This window comes from Prionailurus bengalensis, chromosome C1 (assembly GCF_016509475.1).
Source record: "Prionailurus bengalensis isolate Pbe53 chromosome C1, Fcat_Pben_1.1_paternal_pri, whole genome shotgun sequence".
NCBI classification, from domain to species: domain Eukaryota; kingdom Metazoa; phylum Chordata; class Mammalia; order Carnivora; family Felidae; genus Prionailurus; species Prionailurus bengalensis.
Genome location: NC_057345.1, coordinates 79,576,155 through 79,599,420, shown reverse-complemented (window position 1 = coordinate 79,599,420; position 23,266 = coordinate 79,576,155). Strand labels below are relative to the sequence as shown.

General features: G+C 36.6%; 1 protein-coding gene and 2 pseudogenes across 1 annotated transcript; 2 read left to right on the top strand and 1 right to left on the bottom strand.

Moving 5' to 3' along the window:
• Positions 1-1,001: 1,001 nt before the first annotated feature.
• On the top strand, positions 1,002-1,674 carry LOC122479425 (annotated as a pseudogene).
• A 32-nt stretch (positions 1,675-1,706) lies between these two features.
• Positions 1,707-2,282, top strand: LOC122479424 (annotated as a pseudogene).
• A 983-nt stretch (positions 2,283-3,265) lies between these two features.
• On the bottom strand, positions 3,266-23,059 carry DR1 (down-regulator of transcription 1). The gene is made up of 3 exons (XM_043575594.1): positions 22,840-23,059; positions 14,131-14,294; positions 3,266-5,306 (listed from the first exon to the last, which is right to left on the bottom strand). Exons 1-3 carry the CDS (start codon positions 23,057-23,059, stop codon positions 5,160-5,162), a joined length of 531 nt encoding a protein of 176 aa, XP_043431529.1. The 3' UTR covers positions 3,266-5,159.
• Positions 23,060-23,266: the final 207 nt, after the last annotated feature.

The following is a 23,266-nucleotide window of genomic DNA, read 5'->3' as shown; positions in this document are numbered from 1 at the left end:
TGTTAAAATGACCCTACAACAGCTGATTTTGCCTTTTGCAGTTGCAAACCAAATTACTGCTTGTTTCTTCACTGGAACACTTGAGCCATGTTCATGAATCCACTTCGTTCAAGACAGGTGTTTAAATTGCTTTGTCAGACCTTTATCAAAATGGCACTGCTGTCTTCTTTCACTTGTAGTGATGAGTTTAGCTCACCAAGACTACATCACAACAGTGACTGCTTTTTTTTTTTTTTTGTAAGATTTTATTTTTAAGTAATCTCTACACCCAACATGGGGCTTGAACTCACAGCCCCAAGATCAAGAGTCATGTGCTTTACCTACTGAGGCAGCCAGGCGCCCATAGCTATTGCTCATTTAATGAGGTCAGCTGAAGAAAGAATTCCTCAGGATCCCTGTGAGGATATTTCTGATATCCAGATCAGATCAAGAGAAGTAGCTTGGAAGAAGAAACCTCACATTACTTAAATGATTTAGAACAGTTTGCCCCCTTAGGAAAAGGTGGATATGGAAGAGAATACAAGTTCAGGAATAAATCAGATGGTCAGAATTTTGCAATCAAAATATGCTGAATAAGGGTGCAACTAAACAGATTACATAAAGGTACTATGGGAAGTGAAGGTGTTGTAGGCCATCATACTGCTTGGATAGTAGATGCTCATGTGGCCCAAATGCAAGATAGAATCTCTATTCAGTTGCCATCTCTGGAAGTGATCTCTAACCAGGAGGACAACAGAAATCAACATGATGTCAAAAATGATTAAAGTAATAGCATATCCAGGGGCCCCTCGGTGGCTCAGTCGGTTAGGCGTCCATCTGCAGCTCATGTCATAATCTCGCTGTCTGTGAGTTTGAGCCCCACGCTGGTCTCTGCGTGGACAGCTCCAAGCTTGGAGCCTGCCTCGGATTCTGTGTCTCCATCTCTCTCTGCCCCTCTCCCACTCACACTCTGTCTCTTTCTGTCTCAAAAATAAATAAACATTAAAAAAAAAAAATCATCCATTATCCTTGCCAAATTCACCCCAGAAAAAGAAAACTCCTTAGGAGAAGCTGGCACTGAAAATCAGACTAATAGACTGATGAACTATATCACCAATTTAGTCACAAAAGATGCCGTTGAATTGGAATCATTTTATTCGAAGAGCTGACTTGTCTTCCAGATTGTTGAACATCAGCTGCCACTTATGCATGATTACAACTTAGAAGAGAATTTCACATCCATCGAGGAATCTTCTGAAGAAAACTTAAAACTTGATGGGGCAGGTATCACCTGATGCAGTGTCACCTGATGTTGCACATTCAGATCCACCTGTGTGAGCTCTCTTTGTAGGACTGGATAACTGAGTGAAACAGGCAGGGCCAGAATACATGGGCGAATGTACACAAATCCTTATGTTAAGGCCAGTGTTGCAATAAAAATCTTTTCAAGAATTGGTGGAAAGTGTATTTTACATTCATAACATAACAGACACCTGAAGTCCAGAAATATTTTTCTTCGTGGCCCTGATCAGCAAGTAAAAATAGAAGACTCTGGTCTGGCCTATACAGACATCATTCAGAACATGGACTGGATCAGGGCACCTAGGTGGCTCAGTCAGTTGGGTATCTGACTTCCACTCAGGTCATGATCTCACGGTTTGTGGGTTCGAGCCCCAGGTCGGGCTCTGTGCTGACAGCTAAGAGCCTGTAGCCTGCTTCGGATTCTGTGTCTCCCTCTCTCTCTGTCCCTCCCCTGCTCTCGTGCACTCTCTCAAAAATAAAATACACATTAAAAAATTAAAAAACAAACAAACAAAAAACGATGGACTGGATCAAGAGAAATGGCAACAGAATACCAACATATACTTCCAGGGTGGGTACTTGTCTGTATGTACTCTTAACCTGAAGAGTTGGAAGGATTTGAGCGTGACACCAAATTAGATATGTATAGCTTGGGTGTGATCCTACTAGAACTCTTTCAGCCGTTTGGAACATAAATAGAACAAATACAAGTTTTAATAGGTTTAAGAAGTGGTCAGTTACTTGAGTCCCTCAGTAAAAGGTATCCCACAAAGCCAAGTGGATCTAGCACTTAATCAGAAAGAATGCATCTCAGAGACCATCTGCTCTGTTCAGCTGCTATAAAGCGAAATTTTCCAAACTGTTGGAAATGTTAATCTCACCCTACAGATGAAGATACTAGAACAAGAAAAACTGAAGAACTAAAGAGGCAGCTAAGCTTCCTTTCTCAGGACAAAGGGGTTAAAGATGACATCGAAGATGAGGGTGTGCCTGTCTACTAGCCTTAATTAGCCTCTATAAATGTGAAAGTCGTCTTAAACTCTTTAGGCTAGTCAACTGGAATGTAAATTTTCAATCTTCATTAGTGTGCAATACTTTTATTTAGTAAGCCTGTATAAGACATTAAAATTTAATTTAAAAAAGATTGTATTTACATAAAATAAAAGGCAAAACTAATCAAAAGTTTTAGAAAACAGAATAGTAGTTACTTCCAGGGAAGATGACAATGTTAAAATAGGGGCAAAAGGGGTTTCTGGGGTGTTCACACTGCTGTGTCCTGACCTGAAGGCCAGTGATATGAGTATGTTTAATTTGTGAAAACATATGCATGGTATATGCAGTTTTAAAAACTGGTACCTTTTCGGGGCACCTGGGTGGCTCAGTTGGTTAAGCATCCAACTGTCGATTTTGGCTCAGGTCATGATCTCAGGGTTATGAGATCGAGCCCTGCGGTAGACTCTGCGCTAGATGTGGAGTCTGCTTAAGATTCTGTCTCTCTTCCTTTCCCTCTCTCCACCCACTTGCACACTCTCTAAAAAAATAAAAATAAAAATAATTGGTATCCTTTCAATGTTATTTTTTCAATGTTATCTTTTCAATGTTGCTGAAAAAGATAGATAAGGAAGTGGGGAAGATATTTACTAAACAGTAACTTTATTTCTCAAGAACCCTAAAAATTTGTTTCTCTCTCTACAAGATTTAAAAAATCTCAACAATGGACATTATAATGACTTTCAAATGCTAAAAAGTAAACTAAAAGTAAAACATTGCTTAATTAGCTTTGTTATGCCTGGATCCTAGGACTGCCATTACAAAAGTACAAGTAAAACCACATTTTCTGAAATAACAATAAACAAAGGAGAAAGTCAGGTATTAAATACCAAATGATCAAAATGTTGGGCCTAAGATTCTCGAAACTACTAAAAATGTTAGTAATAGCAATCTCCTGCTGTTAATCTGTGTAGATTATTAAATATAAAAACAATTTATAAAACACATCAGATTTTATTGCTTGAAGAATACAGCATATGAAATCACAAGAATGTCAAAATGAAAAGTCACTAGGCTTCAAACATATAATACATTATCAGATGCAGTAAAATATTAATTAACCTGAACTCTGCATCAGGGAAAAAAAAGTGGAAAAATATCTAAGTTGTTTACTTAAGAAACAGATATACTTAAAATAGAAAGAATAAGGATGTTACAGTACAAATTAGAAAAGCCAACACTTATTAACTTATTATTTCTTAGACTAGACTACCTTTGGTACTTAAACTTTTAAAAAAACAACCCCTTCTATCTTGTCCAAAGCACTTCATGGATACAATATCAACTTCAACTTAAAACATTCAGCAAAATTAACCTTTTCATGGCATGGGGGAAGTGTATTTAATAAACATATGCTAATATTTCACTTTTTCTAAAACTGCAAAATAAGACCTTTAAGAAATCTAATACTTATAAACTTTACTTATTTAGCTCTCCAATTAAAACTGAATCCCAGCAACCACAATTTATCCTTGGACTTGGTGAATATACAAATTTAAATGATTTGGCAACTGACATAGGAATTTAGATTACTTTATACTATCTTAAAGTGGCTTTTCCATTCTGTTTCCAAAGTACAAACAATATGCCATTTCTTCAATACACTGGATTCCTATAAAAATCACTACCATACTTTATTTAGTGGAACCAAATTAAAGCTTCTCCCTTTTAATGAGTAGGTTGAAACTATTTATGTTTCATATAGGGCTGATCAGTTATGACACGCTTTCTTAAACAAAATAAAACCAATCATTTTTAAAGCTATCACTCAATTATGATGGAGATAATGATGCCATTTCAAAAGGAAGCACTGGACACTCTAGGCCATCTAGTCAAGAAAATGTAAAAGTAATGCTAAAAACAAACAATAAGTAAACTATCAGTTAAATTACAAAAAAATCCCTCTTTTATAGTAAGCATGCTTATTAACTTTCATTTCTTTCCCCCAGCAAAGGTTTGATATTCATGAATCTCCATTAAACCAAAGGAACCTAAGCAATTGTTTCACAAGTTCCAATAAAGATGGATGGACTAAGCAAGTAATACTATTAACAATTATTGGAGTGAAATAGTAAGAATTGTGACAGTCCTCAAAATTGGGCAGTCTTTGAAATGTAATAGCATAGCTCAAGATGAATTATGCCATAATAAAACTGTAGTTTTTACCTCTACATAAAACAAAAACAAAATCAAAAACATAACCCACCGAACTCATAGAACTACTATTGAACATACTCCTTCCTAAGTTTTTGGATGTCATTTTGAGATTTTTTTAAACAAGCATATTTATCTGAGCATATATATTTATTGCCTATATATATACACTCATTTTAAAAGACAAAAAATTCAGATACTACAAAACCGAACTCTTTGTTTTTTCACCATCCTGATCTAACATCTACTGCATTACACAACACCCTCCCCCCAATAATTTAAAATTCCCAATTTTTAGTCTAGTTAAAAGGGCAGAGGAAATGCAAATGCAGATTTAGAGTTTCTGTATAAATTTCACTGTATTTTTATAAACTTGACGTTTTCTGTAACACTGTTTATTGATCAAATAAAGGACTCACTGCTATCTAAAATTTCATAAACACCATTAAAAATTCAAAATTGATATTATACTGAATCTTAAATTTTCAATAGTTCAAAGAGACAGTTTTTACATGAATAGCACACAATAGATGAAACTTAACAGCAGACATCCCTAGAATACCAATGGCAAGTCCACCAAGATGCATACAAAATTACAGATAAGCATTTCTTTCACTGTTTTCTTGTGCAGGGAAAAACATTTATAGAGGAAATAGAAACTCAGCTGGTAAATTTCAGATATCATCATCATCTTCTTCATCCTGAGAAGATCCAGCCTGGTTAGATGCGCTGGCTGTGGCAGCAGCAAGCTGTGCTTGTTGGGCAGCCTGCTGCATTTGAAGCCATTCCTGCTGGGCCAATTCTGCTTGTTGCTGTCTAGCCTAGACACCAAAAACATAAAAACAAGTAATAATTTTTTTAAAACTCACAACATACACACTTTGGTTAAGTATAGATTAAGCCAATTACAGACTTAGTTATTACCAAATTTGGATATTTTCCAACCACTAAATAACTGTTATACATCTGGAAAACATGAACTCTATAAGGAAATACAGTTAGACAACTGCTTCTCTATCAACTAAGGACAGTTTCCAAAACTCGGTTCTCTTATAGACAGTCCTTTTATGCCACATAATTTTATGACCTTTGGTTCAACTGAAATTGAAAAAGCTGGTACAAAAATCATAATGTTCTCTCTTTGGTTCCTTTCCCAGTTTCCCTCTTTCTTTCTTTCTTTTTTTTTTTTTAACATTTATTCTTTCTTTCTTTATTTATTTATTAGCACTTATTCATTTTTGAAAGGCAGGGAGAGAGCACGAATACGGGAGGGGGAGAGAGAGGGAGACACAAAAACAGAAGTAGGCTCCAGGCTCCAAGCTGTCAGCAGAGTCCGATGTGGGGCCACAAGATCATGACCTGAGCCGAACTTGGCCACTTAACCGACTGAGCCACCCAGGCACCCCTACATTTATTCACTTTTGAGAGACACAGAGATAGATTGTGAACAGGGGAGGGGCAGAGAGAGAGGGAGACACAGAATCTGAAGCAGGCTCCATGCTCAGAGCTGTCAGCACAGAGCCTGACACAGGACTCTAACCCATGAACCACGAGATCATGACCCAAACTGAAGTCAGATGCTTAACCAACTGAGCCACCCAGGAGCCCCTCTCTCTACCTTTTTTTTTTTTTATTTTTTTTTTTTTTAATTTTTTTTTTCAACATTTTTTATTTATTTTTGGGACAGAGAGAGACAGAGCATGAACGGGGGAGGGGCAGAGAGAGAGGGAGACACAGAATCGGAAACAGGCTCCAGGCTCCGAGCCATCAGCCCAGAGCCTGACGCGGGGCTCGAACTCACGGACAGCGAGATCGTGACCTGGCTGATGTCGGACGCTTAACCGACTGCGCCACCCAGGCGCCCCTCTACCTTTTTTTCACTTGATTCTTTTGTCCTCTCAACTTACAATTTAGATGCAAACATTTTTTTTAATGTTTTTTTTTTTAATGTTTATTATTTATTCTTGAGAGAATTAGAGAAACAGAACACAAGTGGGCGAGGGGCAGAGAGAGGGAGACACCGAATCTGAAGCAGGCTCCAGGCTCTTTGCTGTCAGCACAGAGCCTGATGCAGGGTTCAAATTCATGAACCACGAGACCTGACCTGAGCCGAAGTCGGATGATCAAGCGACTGAGCCACCCAGGCACCCCAGATGTAAACATTTTTCAATCTAAAAATTATTTCTATGACTTAAAAGTTGTCTAGTATAGTACCCCTAACTCTTAAGAAAAAGTACTATACATGAGTATAATAGCTATTTTGATGTTTGAGTTTCTATCACAGTTCCCTACCCTATACATACATTTCTCCTCTGTCCCTCTCCCCTAAATAAACACACATGGGTACACACACACACACACCCTTCCCATATACCCACTAGAGAAAAGGCACTTATCCAGGACTGAATTTAAGTGAGATAGTTAAAATCCATTCATTTGATATATCCTCTCTAAAAACCATCACAGAATTTTAGAAACCAAGATACGCACATAAACGTTACAAGCAATGTTGCAACAGCTAATTTAATTCATTAGCAGAAAAACCACATCAAGAAGGAAAAAATCAATCTGTTCTTGAAAAGATCATATAAATTCCATTGGAATCTACCAAAACAATGCTGTTTCCCTTTCTGCCTTTTCTCAGAATTGTCCTTTAAGCCTGACTCACACTCACCACGCCACCCTCCTTTATGCATAGCCAATTCCTAGTTATCTATTAAAACAGAAATTAGTCTTTCTTGGCCATCTAGATCATACTGTGCACTTTGTTTCATATGCCAAAATTCTCTATGCATTCCCATACCTATTTACTTTGTTCTCAAATTATCTGAGTATGTATCTTTTTTCCCACTAGACTTGAGAATAGACTATTTTCATACTCCTTGTTACATTCCCAACACAAAGTCCTCCAGTATTTTCTGAAAGCATGTTTTGTAGGAAACAGTAATGCTCAGTATAACTCTAACATTAAGATTTTACCACGTACATTCCTAACTTTTCTTAATAATCTCTCTTGAATTTATTATCCAATCATTTCTAGAAGAAAATTCTAATCAGGTCATTATTATACTTTTAAAAAAAAATCATCTGTTACCCAATTAAGTCCAATTTCTCAACCTAGAGTTCAAGGTCCTCCAAATTACTGCCTGCCCCAACCTATCTCCCAATTGTAATACATACTTGGTACTCCAAAAAAAACCCTAAAACTTAAAATGCTTCCCCAATACACCATACCCTCCCATTTTCACTACCTTAACTCATGCTGATAGTCATTCTATTTGAAATTTCCTAATTTTCACCTACTGAAGTTCTACTCTTCAAGTCAAACTGAAGTATCATTTTCTCCATTTTTTTCCTAAGTCCTAACTGTATCATTCAGGACCTAATCAGGAGATAGAAGTCACATTAGTTAGGGGAATAGAAAGAATGCAATATAAAGGATTGTTAACCAAGTATAAAGTTGGTAACTAGGTCATTGAAAAGGCATGAAAAGAACACTTAGATATTACACAACTGGTAACTACCAAAAGCAGCCACCAATCCTAAAACTGAGGGAATAAAGGAAGAGGCTGGAATTTTTAAAACTTAATTTTTAAGAAGCTTAAAAGAACAATCCATGGAACTGAAACTCAGACCTCTGAAGAACTGGCATAGATTGGCTGGTAAAAGCATCTCTGAGCTTGATAGAGGGCCCAAGGTTTGAGACTCACACCCTGGAGGAAAATGATGAATGTTTATGCTGGTTCTGTAAAGAAACTATACGCTGGATTCCGTTCCTGCCACAGGAAAAAAAAATTGATGCAGCCAGAGTAAAGATGCATTGGTAGGTTGCTCAAAGGAACCTGAAGCTAATAGGAAGTAAAAGAAAGGAACCCAAGTGCTGCCTTCCTCCTCTAGCCTGGCAATCTCCCTCCAGAACCCCCTACTGGAAGCAGAGTCCAATGAAGTCCAATAGAAAAGCAGAAATGTGGTTTATAGAGTACTAGGCTTGATCACAAATCAAAGCACAGAAAGGTGGGTTTCAGGCTAAGAAAATTGTTTAGTTACTGGTGCATGCGTTTTTTTTTTTCTTTTGAAAACTTTATTTCAACACAACTATGCTCACAAAAATATTTTTTTTCCTAGTATTGTATTTTATTATTTCATTTCACTTGATGAAATCTCCCCAGTTAACATATTTATAAGTAACATCTTGTGATTTTGATTTGCAAAAATACATTTATACTGGTTAACAGAATGCAATATAAGTTTAACTTATCCTACTCAACTTGGGCCAAAACTTACTATATGGTTTAAGCTTTAAAAAAAAAAAAAAGAAAGGATTTGCAATATAATTTTTTTTCATCTACCACAAATGTATATAAGAGATCCTCCATCAAATGCTACTACAGTAAGCACAACAAGAACCTTGAGAAACTAACCCTTGGTATGTCTCAAACCCACACATACTGTGCTATAAACCATTTATGAAACTGGTACAACAAAATACTATATATCTCAATGCCAGTTTACAAAGTTCAATAACTAATGGGTGTTGGAAAGAGTGCAGAAGGCCTATGTACACATGTGAAAATGTAAAAGCTATCTAATTTAGTTAGTATTGCATGTAGATCGATCATGAATCTATGCAAACCAAGATTCCAATAATTTCTTAAATCTGAATTAACACTATCAGCTTAGGTCATCTGCTGAGGTCAACAAGTAAACTGCATACAAGCTGTTTTTCTGAGTTATGCAAAAAAGAAAATTAAGTTTCTTCCTCAACTTTTCAGTCCAGAACTGATATTATACTACAGGTAAGGTATTCCAATGTCAACATTCATAAGGTAACATGTGATGAGATCTGCTTGGGTTTAAATTTGTATTAGCACTCACATGCGAAATAACTGGCACACTCTTACACTGCCCAAATCTAATGTAATGTCTCTATACTTGGGAACTCTTTATATTTTCCTCATGAAAGTAGATAGCCTCATATTACAGTTGTCAGTGTACCTATATCATACCTCTCCTAAAAAACAAAAACTTTTTTTGTTTAGGAAATCAGAAACCAGATATTCTAATAACTAATTGCATCTATTTTTACTTAAAAAGTATGAAAAATAGTTATTTTAACACACAGTCATATTTACCTTTACGGCAGGAATACCCAGAGTGTAAAAAAGACTAAGAATGCTTCATGAAAAACATTTTAAGAATTCATAAGAAAATTGTAGGGCAAACCAAACATGTGAATTTAATAAACTTAAGAATATTTACTCTGTGACTTAATCAATCATATACAGGTATAATTTCGTGGCACAGGAAAAAAAAAAAAACCTCAGTTTCAAGTCTCTACACAGATTTTATTGCAAAAGCTGCTTGATCTCATAGTTTATTCAGTAATCTCCAAAGACATGTACTGGTTACAATTAAAATTTAACTGACTTTTGGGGCGCCTGGGTGGCTCAGTCAGTTAAGCATCCGACTTCGGCTCAGGTCATGATCTCATGTTTCGTGAGTTCGAGCCCCACGTCGTGCTCTGTGCTGACAACTCAGAGCCTGAAGCCTGCTTCGGATTCTGTGTCTCCCTCTCTCTCTGCCCCTCCCCACTCAGGCTCTGTCTCTCTCCGTCTCTCAAAAATAAACAAAAGATTTTTAAAAAATTTTAACTTTTAAGTACCCATATTAGCAAACATATTTCTCTGTCTAAACATAAAAACATTCCTGTGCCGGGGCGCCTGGGTGGCGCAGTCGGTTAAGCGTCCGACTTCAGCCAGGTCACGATCTCGCGGTCCGGGAGTTCGAGCCCCGCGTCGGGCTCTGGGCTGATGGCTCAGAGCCTGGAGCCTGTTTCCGATTCTGTGTCTCCCTCTCTCTCTGCCCCTCCCCCGTTCATGCTCTGTCTCTCTCTGTCCCAAAAATAAATAAACATTGAAAAAAAAAATTAAAAAAAAAAACAAAAAACATTCCTGTGCCTTTAAAGTCTATGTTGATTGATAAATTTTATTTTCATAAATTAAAATTTTCAGCAGTACTTTTTCTAATTTTTTTCTCTCTTGCCTCTTACCCAACCTACCTCAAGTATTTTTCTTTTAAAATGGGAGTGTGAAAGACAGTAAGTGTATACTTCCTAATTAATTTCTTCTTTTGGAGATTTTCATTATGTTTTAGACTCTCCTCCCCACCCAAATACTAAAATAACTCATTTGTAATTTACAGTTAATCTTAACTTCAATATATTAATGGTTCCCCCTTTCCACATTTTGTTGCTAGCAGTTGAAAGACTGCTTCAAATGAAGATGCTATTGTGTTAGTATTTAAAATAAAGTCTAAAAGGTGAAATGAAATCAAACTGATAAAAAAGCTGTTATATTTACTTACCATATTTAGGACTTGAGTGCTTTGTGCTGCTTTAAGGAAGAAGTACTAGACAGGTGCTATAATTTTACCTCTCTCTTGATTTTCCTCACAAGAGCAAAGAAATATTAAGGGATCCTCACCCATAGATGAAGGCAAGAATGAAGGAAGATAAGGAAGAGGAAATAACAAATGACAAGGATAGAAAGGTAAAGACAGATTTGGTGGGCAATTATTTCTTTCATTCTTCTTTTTGCCCTGGAAAGGATAAAGCCATCATGTTCCACTTAAAAGTTCTAAAATAAGTGTAAGTGGACAAAATGGTGGCTAGAACATTAGCATAGTAATGTAGAAACAGCACATGTCTAGGGGTCAGGAGACTCGAGTCTGAATTTAGACTACAACACTTCCTAACTATATGAACTTAACCTGTTTTATTTGTTTAACTCAATCCTTCCCAGTAAACTAAGTTCCATCATAATAAGAACCATGTCTCTTTCGTATACTATTATAAGCCTAGCATTTAGCACTATATCTGATAAGTAGTGAGGACTTCAGTAAACATCTGTAAAACAAATGAATGAATGATCTCATGCAAGTTTCTTTCTCCATCTGAGTCTGTTTCTTTTTTTTATTTTTTAAAAAAAAATTTTTTTTTCAACGTTTATTTATTTTTGGGACAGAGAGAGACAGAGCATGAACGGGCAAGGGGCAGAGAGAGGGAGACACAGAATCGGAAACAGGCTCCAGGCTCCGAGCCATCAGCCCAGAGCCTGACGCGGGGCTCCAACTCACGGACCGCGAGATCGTGACCTGGCTGAAGTCGGACGCTTAGCCAACTGCGCCACCCAGGCGCCCCTGAGTCTGTTTCTTAACGTGTAAATGAGTATAATAAAATTCACATTTATTTATTTACATTTATAAAAACTGCAAAGTATGTAAAGTAATAGAGCATCTTTTTCTTTTTATCAAATATCTAATTTGGCACTCTAGGTGATCTGCAATAGCAGAGAGTTAATAAATAATAGCCACTAATGTTTTTTTAATCATCAGTCTGTTATCTCATATTCATATGGATTATAAAGTGTTTACTTGTATTCACACCTGTTTCAAAAGCTTTTAGTACCTCCTTAGTACCGATCTTGTAGGTTGTTGTGAGGATTTAAAAAAATACAGGTAAATTATTTGGCAACATGATTAACACATGATTAGAACTCAATAAATGTTAGCAAACTTTTATTTTTATTAGTTTGAATGGTATTCTGATGTCTAGTGCTTGATAACACTTAAAATTCAAATGCTTTTTGATTCAAACTTATGACTACTTAAGTTATTATGACTACAAAGAGATCAGGTATAGGGCTAGTCTGAAAGAGATTACCAAAAGTGATACTTCCCAGTTCTAATGGTAACTACAGTAACTGGTAGGAAATCTCACCTCTTCAACCCAAAACTGCCTTACAATCTAATTTGAAATGAGAGGCCAAAACTTAGAATAATAAGAACTTCATCTTCTCCTTTTTTTATTTTAAAGAGAGGAATATTAGTACTAATCCTTCACAGACTGGAAATTAGAGTTTGAATAAGAAAGGGAGGAAAGGAGGGAGGGAGGAAGGAAAGAGGGAAGGAATTTTTTAAGATTAGTATGTTTGTTTTAAAGGTACATTAAGGGGCGCCTGGGTGGCGCAGTCGGTTAAGCGTCCGACTTCAGCCAGGTTACGATCTCATGGTCCGTGAGTTCGAGCCCCGCGTCGGGCTCTGGGCTGATGGCTCAGAGCCTGGAGCCTGCTTCCGATTCTGTGTCTCCCTCTCTCTCTGCCCCTCCCCCGTTCATGCTCTGTCTCTCTCTGTCTCAAAAATAAATAAAACGTTAAAAAAAAAAAAAAATTTAAAGGTACATTAAAAACCTAATTTAACTATAAAATAGATGTTTATTAAATTTTCCTTATATACCACTCATTATAAAATTTGATATAGTATTTTCTCACCAGCCCATCATTTTAAATCTTAAGAATGTTTACGTATACTTGTCATGCTTTTAACTGGTTGTTCTGTCTGGACAAAAAAATAAAAAACTCAAAGTAAAATCAGTAGTTATTTTGGAGTTGTTCTCCTTGGAAAACCAATTGTTGCTGGAGCACCTGGGTCGCTCAGTTGGTTAAGCGTTCAACTTCAGCTCAGGTCATGATCTCATGGTCGGTGGGTTCGACCCCTACACTGGGCTCTATGCTGACAGCTGAGAGCCTGGTGTCTCCTTCAGATTCCATGCCTCCCTCTCTCTTTGCCCCTCCCCTGCTTGCACTCTGTCTCCCTCTCTCTCTCAAAAATAAACATTAAAAAAATTTTAAAAAGGGGCGCCTGGGTGGCTCAGTTGGTTGAGTGTCCGACTTCGGCTCAGGTCATGATCTCACGGTTCAAGTTCGAACCCCACATCTGTGCTGACAGCTTAGAAGCTGCAGCCTGCTTCAGTGTCTGTGTCTTCCGCCCTCTCTTCTCCACTCATGCTCTGTCTCTCTCTCTCTCTCTCAAAAATAAATAAACATTAAAAATTTTTTTTTTAATTTTTTTTCTTAATGTTTATTTTTGAGAGAGAGAGAGAGAGAGAAACAGAGCATGAGTGGGGGAAGGGCAGAGAAAGAGGAAGACACAGAATCCGAAGCAGACTCCAGGCTCTGAGCTGTCAGCACAGAGCCTGACGCAGGGCTCGAACTCACAGACCATGAGATCATGACCTGAGCCAAAGTCGGGCGCTCAACCGACTGAGCCAACCAGGCGCCCCAAACATTAAAAAAAAATTAATAAAAAAAGAAAACACGTTGCTGCAAATATTTACTTTAAAAAAAGTTTTTTTTAACGTTTACTTTTGAGACAGCGTGCACCAGAGTGGGGGTGGGGCAGAGAGAGAGAGAGAGAGAGAGAGAGAGAGAGAGAGAGACACAGAGGATCTGAAGCGGGCTCTAAGCTGACAGCAGAGAGCCAGAAGTGTGGCTGGAACTCACAAACCATGAGATCATGACCTGAGCTGAAGTTGGGACGCCTGACTCACTAAGCCACTGAAGCACCCCGTTTAAAAAAAAAAAAATTTTAATGAGCAAATATTTATTTTTTTATGAAGCACATAACTGGCCAAACAGAGTCAAACTGGTTAGATTTAAACATCAGACTCTATGCTCAAACAACCAGGCACAGAAAGAAAATCCTCTGTATATATATATTGATTTAAGAAATGATTTCAGAAACCAGTATGATTTCTGTTAGCAAACAGGGCAGTATTCAGATGAAAACAATTTATAATGCATTACTTACTTTTGCAAATAATTCTTGCTGCTGTCTCAATAACTCTTCTTCAGGAATGCCAAGGTTTTCCAAACGAGAACTGGCCTTTCTTCTTTTTAATGCTACAGTCTTGCATTCTTGTAAGACTTCTTTTACTTCACTGATGTAAGAGCCAAAGCCCAAACTTTCTAGTGCTAGGGAAATGAAAACATGAAAGAGTGATAAAACTTAGTCTTTCCCCCCATTTATGGAAGATTGAGCTTTTGTGATTTTTTTGGGTTTTTTTTTGGAGGGGAGGGGATTTCTGTCTTCTAATAATTTTACCTATTTTATAGTTGCACAGCAATTATTTGAATGACTAAATCAAAATATTGTATCAACTTTCTTATTATATTACAAATTAGATAAAACTTGAGGAACATTTAACAGCACAGGCATTTACTTTTCTGATTAATTTTTAAAAACCAAAGCATTTCCTGTGAGCGGAAAAAAACAAAAGTCCAATGTAAGAACATGTGCTTTTGGTAAGAAAACATTTTTCCTATACCACTCACAGTAAATCAAACATCATTACCTCAGTCACTTTCTAGAAGAATACCAAAAAAACAAGTATTTGGAGTCTACTTGTTAATAACATATTTTGTGCCATTTGGCTTAGAAAAAGTAGGTTGGTAACATATGTTCTAAGTTTCAGTAGGATGGGATAAAAGAATGGATAAGTTCTTTTGTACAATATACCAAACAGGAGACTATTTTTAGCAAAGGTACTCCAACTGCCAAGTTTAAGAAATACGGGTGGAAATAACTTATGAAATTCAGCATTTATATTCAGCCAACAAGTTTCCCTTGAAAATAAAACTTAACAGGAAGCACTATAAAAACATTTCAACTGATGTGGCAGAAAACTGGGATAAAGAAAGACTATAAGGTTAGAAGTATTAACAATTTTCTCTCCCTTTATTTTTTCACATTTAGAAAGAAAAATTTATAGTAATGCACCTTCTAAACGCCTTCTATAATCAAGACAAAGCATAAAGTTTTCTTTTGGCTCACAGTAATTAAAATTGTATTTTATAGTTTTCTATATATTGCCAGTGCCCCAAAGGCATTTTTGTTTTCTGACCCAATGATGAAATATAGACGGTGAAAAATATAATTGATGAATTTAACTTAGTGTATCAGTTCTTGCAGTTTTTCAACAATTATGATGAACCAGACTGCCCTCAGCAAAGCTGCCCCGAATTCCAACTACAGGGATTTGCTCTTCAAGGAGAATACCAAATACACCTTTACAAATACGCATTCCCTCCCGTATAAGCTGTGGTTTTTAAGGACATTTTGAAATGATTTATGACTTTAATTACTTCAAATATTAAGCTGTTTTGCATCAACCTTCTTTAGAAATAATCTCATGCCAAAAAGCAGAGTACTATTACTTGAATTTTAATTATACTAACTTATTGCCTCTGCTCCCCAAAAAACTTCAGTAATTCATTACTCTGAGTTCTGAATATCAAAATTACTACCACATAATTCTTGGCCTAAAAAGTTGGAGATATAGTGGAAAATTAAGTGAAGATTAAGCAGCCTACATTTTTTACTTGAATTGACAGACTGATAATTTGGTGTCAATGTTAGAAGCCAAAGTTTTTCTTTTATTTTTTCTCTTTTTTTTTTTTTAATGTTTATTTACTTATTTTGAGAGAGTGTGAGGGAGAAGGAGCAGGGGCAGGGCAGAGAAAGAGAGAAAGAATCCCAAGCAGGCTCCACACTGTCAGAGCAGAGCCCAACACAGGGCTCAATCTTACGAACCTTGAGACCATGGCCTGAGCCTAAATCAAGAGTTGGATGCTTAGGTGACTGAGCCACCCAGGCACCCCAATTTCTTCTCTTTTTTAAAGGCATATAGTAGTATATTTTCAATAATATTGGGTGGAGACAATACCAAAAGAAACCAAGAGAATGGCTTGTGGTTTCCTCCCAACATTCTGAAGAAAGTCGTATTTCCTTAGCATATACCACATTTCTCTAGGATCTAGCCCTACTACATTTCCAGCTTTATTTCTGCCATTAAATCCCTACATATGCTAAATCTAACTGCTCAATGTTTCCCACATTCATACTGACGGTAATGCATTCAAGGCTGAAATCAAACTCCATCTTTAAGTAAACTTGCCTGATGCTCATAGATAGAAGTAATCTCCCCCTTGTAAAATCAGATAGACATCTTAGAATTTGAAATTTGATTGTCAATATATTCATATAACCTTGGATACACTGCTTCATATCTCTAAGCTTCAGTTTTCCTTCTCTGAGAATAGCATTTCGTAGTATCTTCCTAAAACATATGCAGTATGGCGGTTAAGCCTGCAGGCCCTACAGCTGCCAGAGACTGATCCCAGCTCTGCCTCATATGAACTGTGTGAGCCTAGATAAGTTCCTTCACCTCTGTGCCACTAAAGCAAGAATAACAGTACCTGTATCTCATCAGATCAGGTTACTGTGAAGAATAAATGAATTAATATAAACAAAGAGCTTAGAACAGAGGCTGGCCCACAGAATAAGCAAAATATTCACGATATTATTTTTAGGACTATAGGGATCAACAAGTGATCTACAGCATTTAACACAATGTCTAGCACATAAGATTCCCATAACCACTTGGACTATGTATTATTCATCTTTATTTTTTCCCTTACATTTAAAAGAGCACCCTAATAAGTATACAGGACATAAATAAATGTGCAGCTATGCATTACCACACTAAATTCAAGTTGAATGAATATATTTATAATATAAAATATTAAATTTATAAAATTAATCAACACCATGCAGACAATTCTTCAAATTATCATCAATTACTAGACTCAACATCAAAAAATCCAATCCAAACTATTTTTAACCATGGAGAGTTTGAGTTAAAAATTTTAAAAACTCACTTTTAAAACCATCTAAGGTTGAGAACACCGCTTTAAAAAAATTTGCAAGTGAATCCAAGGTTAATATTTAATATTATTCAAAGAGCTGCCATATACAAATTTGTACTCTCAATTAAATGGTTCAACAGCAAGAGCCATAAATTTTAATTTCTAAAACTGCACTGACTTTAATCCAAATTTTAAATACACTATGGTTACCAGGAATAAGTAGATAATAGTCTTTTCTAAACAAGGAGATATTTTACACCATTTGTTACCATATAGGAATAATCATTTCCATTTTACACAAGGAGTATCTTAAAGGATAAGGGAAATGACTCTTAAGCAGGGCCATCATCGCGGGTTTGCAGGTTATTCAGTGCACAACAGGACCATATCTAAGGAAGGCCATTCATACTGTAAACATAGATCTGTATGTTTATTACGGCACTTTTCTGGCAGATGGTAGTAAAGATTTTTAGGGAAGAAGTGCCTTTTTCTAGTTTGTATAAAGAGACTTAATGGACTGTTAGGGCCCTGGCTCTATCAAGGATCTCAGAGTAAAATCCAGAAAAGAAAAAAATAAAGAAAAATTTTTGCTGGTAAAACACATACATCACTTGCTCCTCAGATGCCTGTCTGCTCCCCTCTGCCATGTACTTTAAAACTATACCCAGAAAAGTGCATGGTATATTAGGGGAAAAAAATATTTGCCACATTTTTCAATTTTAAAGACAGATGTTAAGGCCCCCGTGTGGCTCAGTTGGTTAAGCATCTGACTCTTGATTTCATGAGCTCAGGTCATGATCTAAACAGTATGGTTCATGGTTTTGTGGGTTCGAGCCCTGTGTTGGGCTCAGTGCTGATACGGGGAGCTGGCAGGGGATTCTCTCTCTGCCCCCCCCCCAAATAAACTTTTTTTAAAACGACGAATGTTAAAAAACTTAAAAAAAAAAACCCTTTAAAAAAAAAAAAGTGAAAACTTCCATCCAGCAACAATAATACAGGCTTATCTTATTTTACAAAAGTAACGCAATCCTATAAAATTTTGTTATAACAAGAATTTATGTGAATTACTTCATATTCAAATGTGTAATACAGGTTTTCCGTTAAAATATTAAAATATGTAAAATAGCATTCTCAAATTTGTTTTCTTTTGTTTATATGTTAAAGGAAGTGTGTGGGGGGGGGTGGTAGTTCACTTAAAATGCATTAAAAGGATGATATAGGCCAAAGTGACTTCTTGGCTCATTAGCCAGGCAAAGCTTTCTGAAGACCCTTAATTATGTCCTCTATGGACTACTACCCCTGGGAATCTGGGACAATAATGAGAGACTGAGGGCAGAGCAGGAACCAAATATAATCAATCGTTATACCCTTACCATTATCTAACACCATGCCAGGTACCTAGTAGTGTTCAAAATTGTTGGGTAGCAGAAGAAAAATAAAAACAAGATATGTCAGTTTTAAGTTAAATAATAAAATCCTAACTTGAAAAAAACTTGATTATGTGATAATACCAATTTCATATACATAATGTGTCCCTTTGGAAAAAATACCGGTATGCATGATTATTTAGATAATACAATATCATTTTCATTCTATTATTACAACTCTGCAATCACTCAGATCCTCTGATTTAAAAACTACTTCACATCCACTTTCTAAAATAGACTGTGGTTTATTTAGGCTTTAGAGCAAAGCTACTCAAACTGTGGTCCATGGACTTGTGCCAGAACTGCTAATGGTCTGTGATGAGTTAAGTATGGAAATCAAAGAAAGCATTTAGGAACCTTCATGGCAAAATTTTAACTACATGGGGTGATGGATGTGTTAACTAACCATATTGTGGTATCATTTCACAATATATACACATATCAAATCATTATGCTGTATACCTTAACCTTACACAATGTTATATCAATTATAACTCAATAAAGCTGGAGGAAAAAAAAAAGAACCTTCGAAGCAATTTGACAAGAGTAATTTTAAGTTTATTGAATCTAACAACAAAAATTGAAATTTTATGTATTTTTCAATTTTGTTTTTCTAGTGATCCATTTTTATTGTATTTCACAAAAGTACCAGTGTGAGAGGGACTAGATTTTTTTTTAATTCCTTCAACAGAGATAGTCTGGAGCAACTCCATTGCTGAAGAAGCAAATCCTCAGAGACTTTTTCAGTTACTAACTATTGTTATAAATGTGGGGGGGAAATGTGGCAGAAGATTAAAAATTCAAAAAAATAATCACTTAAAATATCTTTATTTATACTTCAGCTTTACAATGGCATTATGCTGTAAGGTTAAACATAACAGACTTCAAGCTTTATATTTTAACCAGTAACATTACGCATTTTAAAAATTACTATTTAGGGGCACCTAGGTGGCTCAGTGGGTTGGGCGTCTGACTTTGGCTCAGGTCATGATCCTGCGGTCCGTGGGTTCAAGCCTTGCTTTGGGCTCTGTGCTGACAGCTCAGAGCCTGAAGCCTGCTTCAGATTCTATGTCTCCGTCTCTTTCTGCCCTTCCACTGCACGTGCTCTTTCTCTCTCTCTCAAAAATGAATAAACATCTTAGGGGTGTCTAAGGTGGCTCAGTGGGTTAAGCATCTGACTCTTCGTTTTGGCTCATGTTATTATCTCGCAGTTCGTGAGATGGAGCCCTGCATCAGGCTCTGCAGCACAGAGCCTGCTTGGGCTTCTCTCTCTCCTTTCCCTCTACCCCTCCCATGAGCTCTCTCTCTTTCTCTCAAAATAAATAAACATTTTTTTTAAAGCTTGCCTAAGAAAAGCTAACTTCTAAAAATATAAAATTATTTATTGCAGCATATCATGTAAGATTCTCAACCCTGACTTATTCTCAGTAATTGCAAGTAATACCTGAAACAATTAAGTATTATTTATACATAAATGAGGAAACCTTTAACAGATTTGCCTAAGGCCAAAGACTTTCCAGTGTAGAACTTGCAGTTCTTAACTCTCAATGTCCGTTCTTTACATAATACAACAGAACATGTTAAAACTTATTTAAGAGTATGTGTTCACAAAAACCAGCAATGACATGAAAGGAACACCTTTTATAGCTTAGAACCCCTTTATTTGTGCATCTGTGATCTTCAATACCAAGTCCCCTTTTTAAATTCAAAAAAAGCAAAACATTTCATAATTTTTTCAAAGTTTAACTATTTCAAAGATTTACTAACAATAAAGTTATGTCAACTTTAATAACTTCCATTTTACAGAACAGCCTCAAATGCTTAATTTGCTCTGACAATGTAAAGCAAAGTAGGAAGTGAACAAATGACATGTCCTGAAGCAAAATCTAGTTCATTAAACCTTATTAAACTAAAAATTGGAACTTCAAATGTGAGATTCATATGACTTTAAATGTACATTATTATTCCACTTGCATATATCCTATATACCAAAATAATAAATGCTTACAGAAAAGCATAAAAAAGTCCTATTTACCATGATTTAGCAAGCTTTCCAGGGTTAATCTGTAAAGATACATTTTAAACACCTAAAAAAAAAATACACACCTTAGAGGATTTCTTTTAAAAAAAAAAGTAACCACTCAAGACAAAAATTCTTTAAAATGGTTAAACAATATGAAATTAATATGAGATTATAAATGTATAAGATGTATTCCCCTAACTGGAGGAATTTGGGGCAAAAATGGTAGGTTCTTATCCACTTAACAACAACGTTACCCAAAGAAAGGGTAAATTTGTAAGACTGTAACAGGTCAGTGGATGATTTTTTAAAAAATAATCAATCATCCTCAGTACACAAAGGAAAATGCTTTCACTGGAACTTTTGGACTCATACCTTAAATTTAGCATATTCCAAAGTTGAGCTATTTAGCATACTGCTTGCTAAACCTGCACTTTTATTCCATCATGTCAATCAGAAATCTAAATATATCTTAGAAAAGAATAAACTACCCAAGAAGACAGATTGTAATGTGTTATTAGACTTTTGGAACAATCCTCACTCCTGTGTTGTAAACAAATGTTTAGGCAGATCCTTTAGAAAGCTTTTGAAATTTTCATTAGAAAGGCAATGTGGATAAAACATTCTTTTTCTTTTTTATGAGTTGTAAAAGGAAATTATAGCTGTGTTGGATAATCTCATGAAGGACTTAAAACATGTACATACAATGTAAAAATAAAACACAAGAGGAAAAATAGAGAACTTGACTTTCACTGTACCTACCAGAGTATTCACACACCACACAAGTTAAAAAAACAAACAAACAAACAAAAAAAAACAACCTAGCTTTAAAATCAAATACGGTTTTTCCCAGGGATTTTTCTTCTCTTCATGGACTGAAATAGAAATGGCAGAGTACATTAAAATCTACCTTCCATCCATCATTAAGGACCAAAAATGAATCATCTAATCCTTTTGTCAATACTGACAATAAAATATTGGATATGGTGAATATGAGATGTGTTCTCTACTTCAGAGTAAGTAGGGACATCACCTTTGCAAAGTTAAATTATGAAAAATAAAATGGTAGACACCTGCCTGCCTACTAAAACGATTAAAATTCATCACGATTTTTTGACTTCAAAAGCAATCAAGAAATTGTTAGAATTTTAATTATTATAAAAGGCAAGTTATCACCTTAAATTGAATGCAACTTTTTCTTAAGAGTATACGTAAGTGCTCCAAAACATTATGACTAGTAAATGTGTCCCTATGCCTGAAACAAACCATCAGAATGTGGTCCCCCAAACCCCTACTACTGGACTAAACCCTTTCCAAGATGGGAAACTGTCCAAACTTTCAGAAATGCTCAATAAAAGCTTAAGTGTATGCATCTAAATGGGAATTGCAACAGGAAAGGACAGGGAAATGTTCCATGAAAAAAATCTCTTACACACTTTCAATCCAAGCTTTAAAAATTTATCTCCATAAAGCAAAGCAAGCTACATAAAAGAAAAACTGAGAAAGAGAGGAAAAAGAAAGGAGGGGAAGAAAGGATAATCATCCACCCTTTTCTTCCAGAATACAACTGGAGAGTTTTGTTAACTTGATGAACAGTAGGACCACTAAACTATTTTAATTTTTATTATTGTTTTTTGTTTTGTTTTGTTTTGTTTTGTTTTGTTTTTTAAGTAAAACGGACACCCTACGTGGGGCTCAAACTCAAAACTCTGGGATCAAGAGCTGCATGCTCCACCAACTGAGCCAGCCAGGGGCCCCTCGCTGAACCACTCTTAAAGCTGAAAACACACTCTTCATTCAACATCACCAAACTTTACAACGTTAAACGCGTTTACATTAAGAATTCTTTCACTCATGCATTCAGAAAATTCATCTTTTCCTCTATATCCGTGAAAAGGTCGGGGGGGGGGGGGAAGGGGTGCTGTCTCCACTCATACTTGGAAGATCCTGTCTGAAAATTCATTTTCCAAGGGAGAACTTTGGGTTCCTTTCTCAGTTGTCACGTCTGAGGTTCCACGTTAGGGAGACAAATGCTCAGTTGTCATGTCTAGGTTCAACGGCAGGCAGGCAAAATTCTTGTTGCTTCCGCTTACCTGGCTGTAAACAGACGACGACTGCTACTTTACCTTTGGAGGACGTTAGGCTGACCTAAACGCTGGCAATCCTTACTTGTACTCGCCGGATGAAAAGCACCACAAGAATACTACACAGCGAGTTGAAGGCACCGGCTACCTCCATGCCCGCGTGGCTTTTTCGTCTACTCGTAATTATCGGAGAGGAATGAAGGCTTTGACATGAACGGGTCACGCGACTGGCAGGCTGCCCCTCACCCTCATTCAAACAAAACCCCACACACACCACTTACCTTGTATGACATGCTCGGGTGAGATGGTCTTCTTTTCTGATTTGTTGCAAATCTCATTGGCTTCAGAAGATATAAGGTGAATGAATTCAGTGCAGCAGTTCACCACCAGCTCCCGGGCATCGTTGGCCACCCGGACGTTGGGGAGAGTCTCTTTGATCATCTTATTGATAGCAGCTCTAGGTATAGTGAGATCATCATCATTGCCAGATGAGGAAGCCATCGTATCTCCCTCTCGCGCGCGCCCCGACTTTTAAAAACTCCCCAGCTCTGGTCCACTATTCCGCGAAGATTTTTCAAAGGCTGCCCTCAAAGTGGGATCCCAGGAGCGCGAAGAGGGTGCAGAAAACGAGGGGTGGGGGGTGGGGAGGGGCTGGTTCGTGAGGGTGGGGTACGCCCGTGTGTGTGAGAGATTTAGGGCGAGATTGGG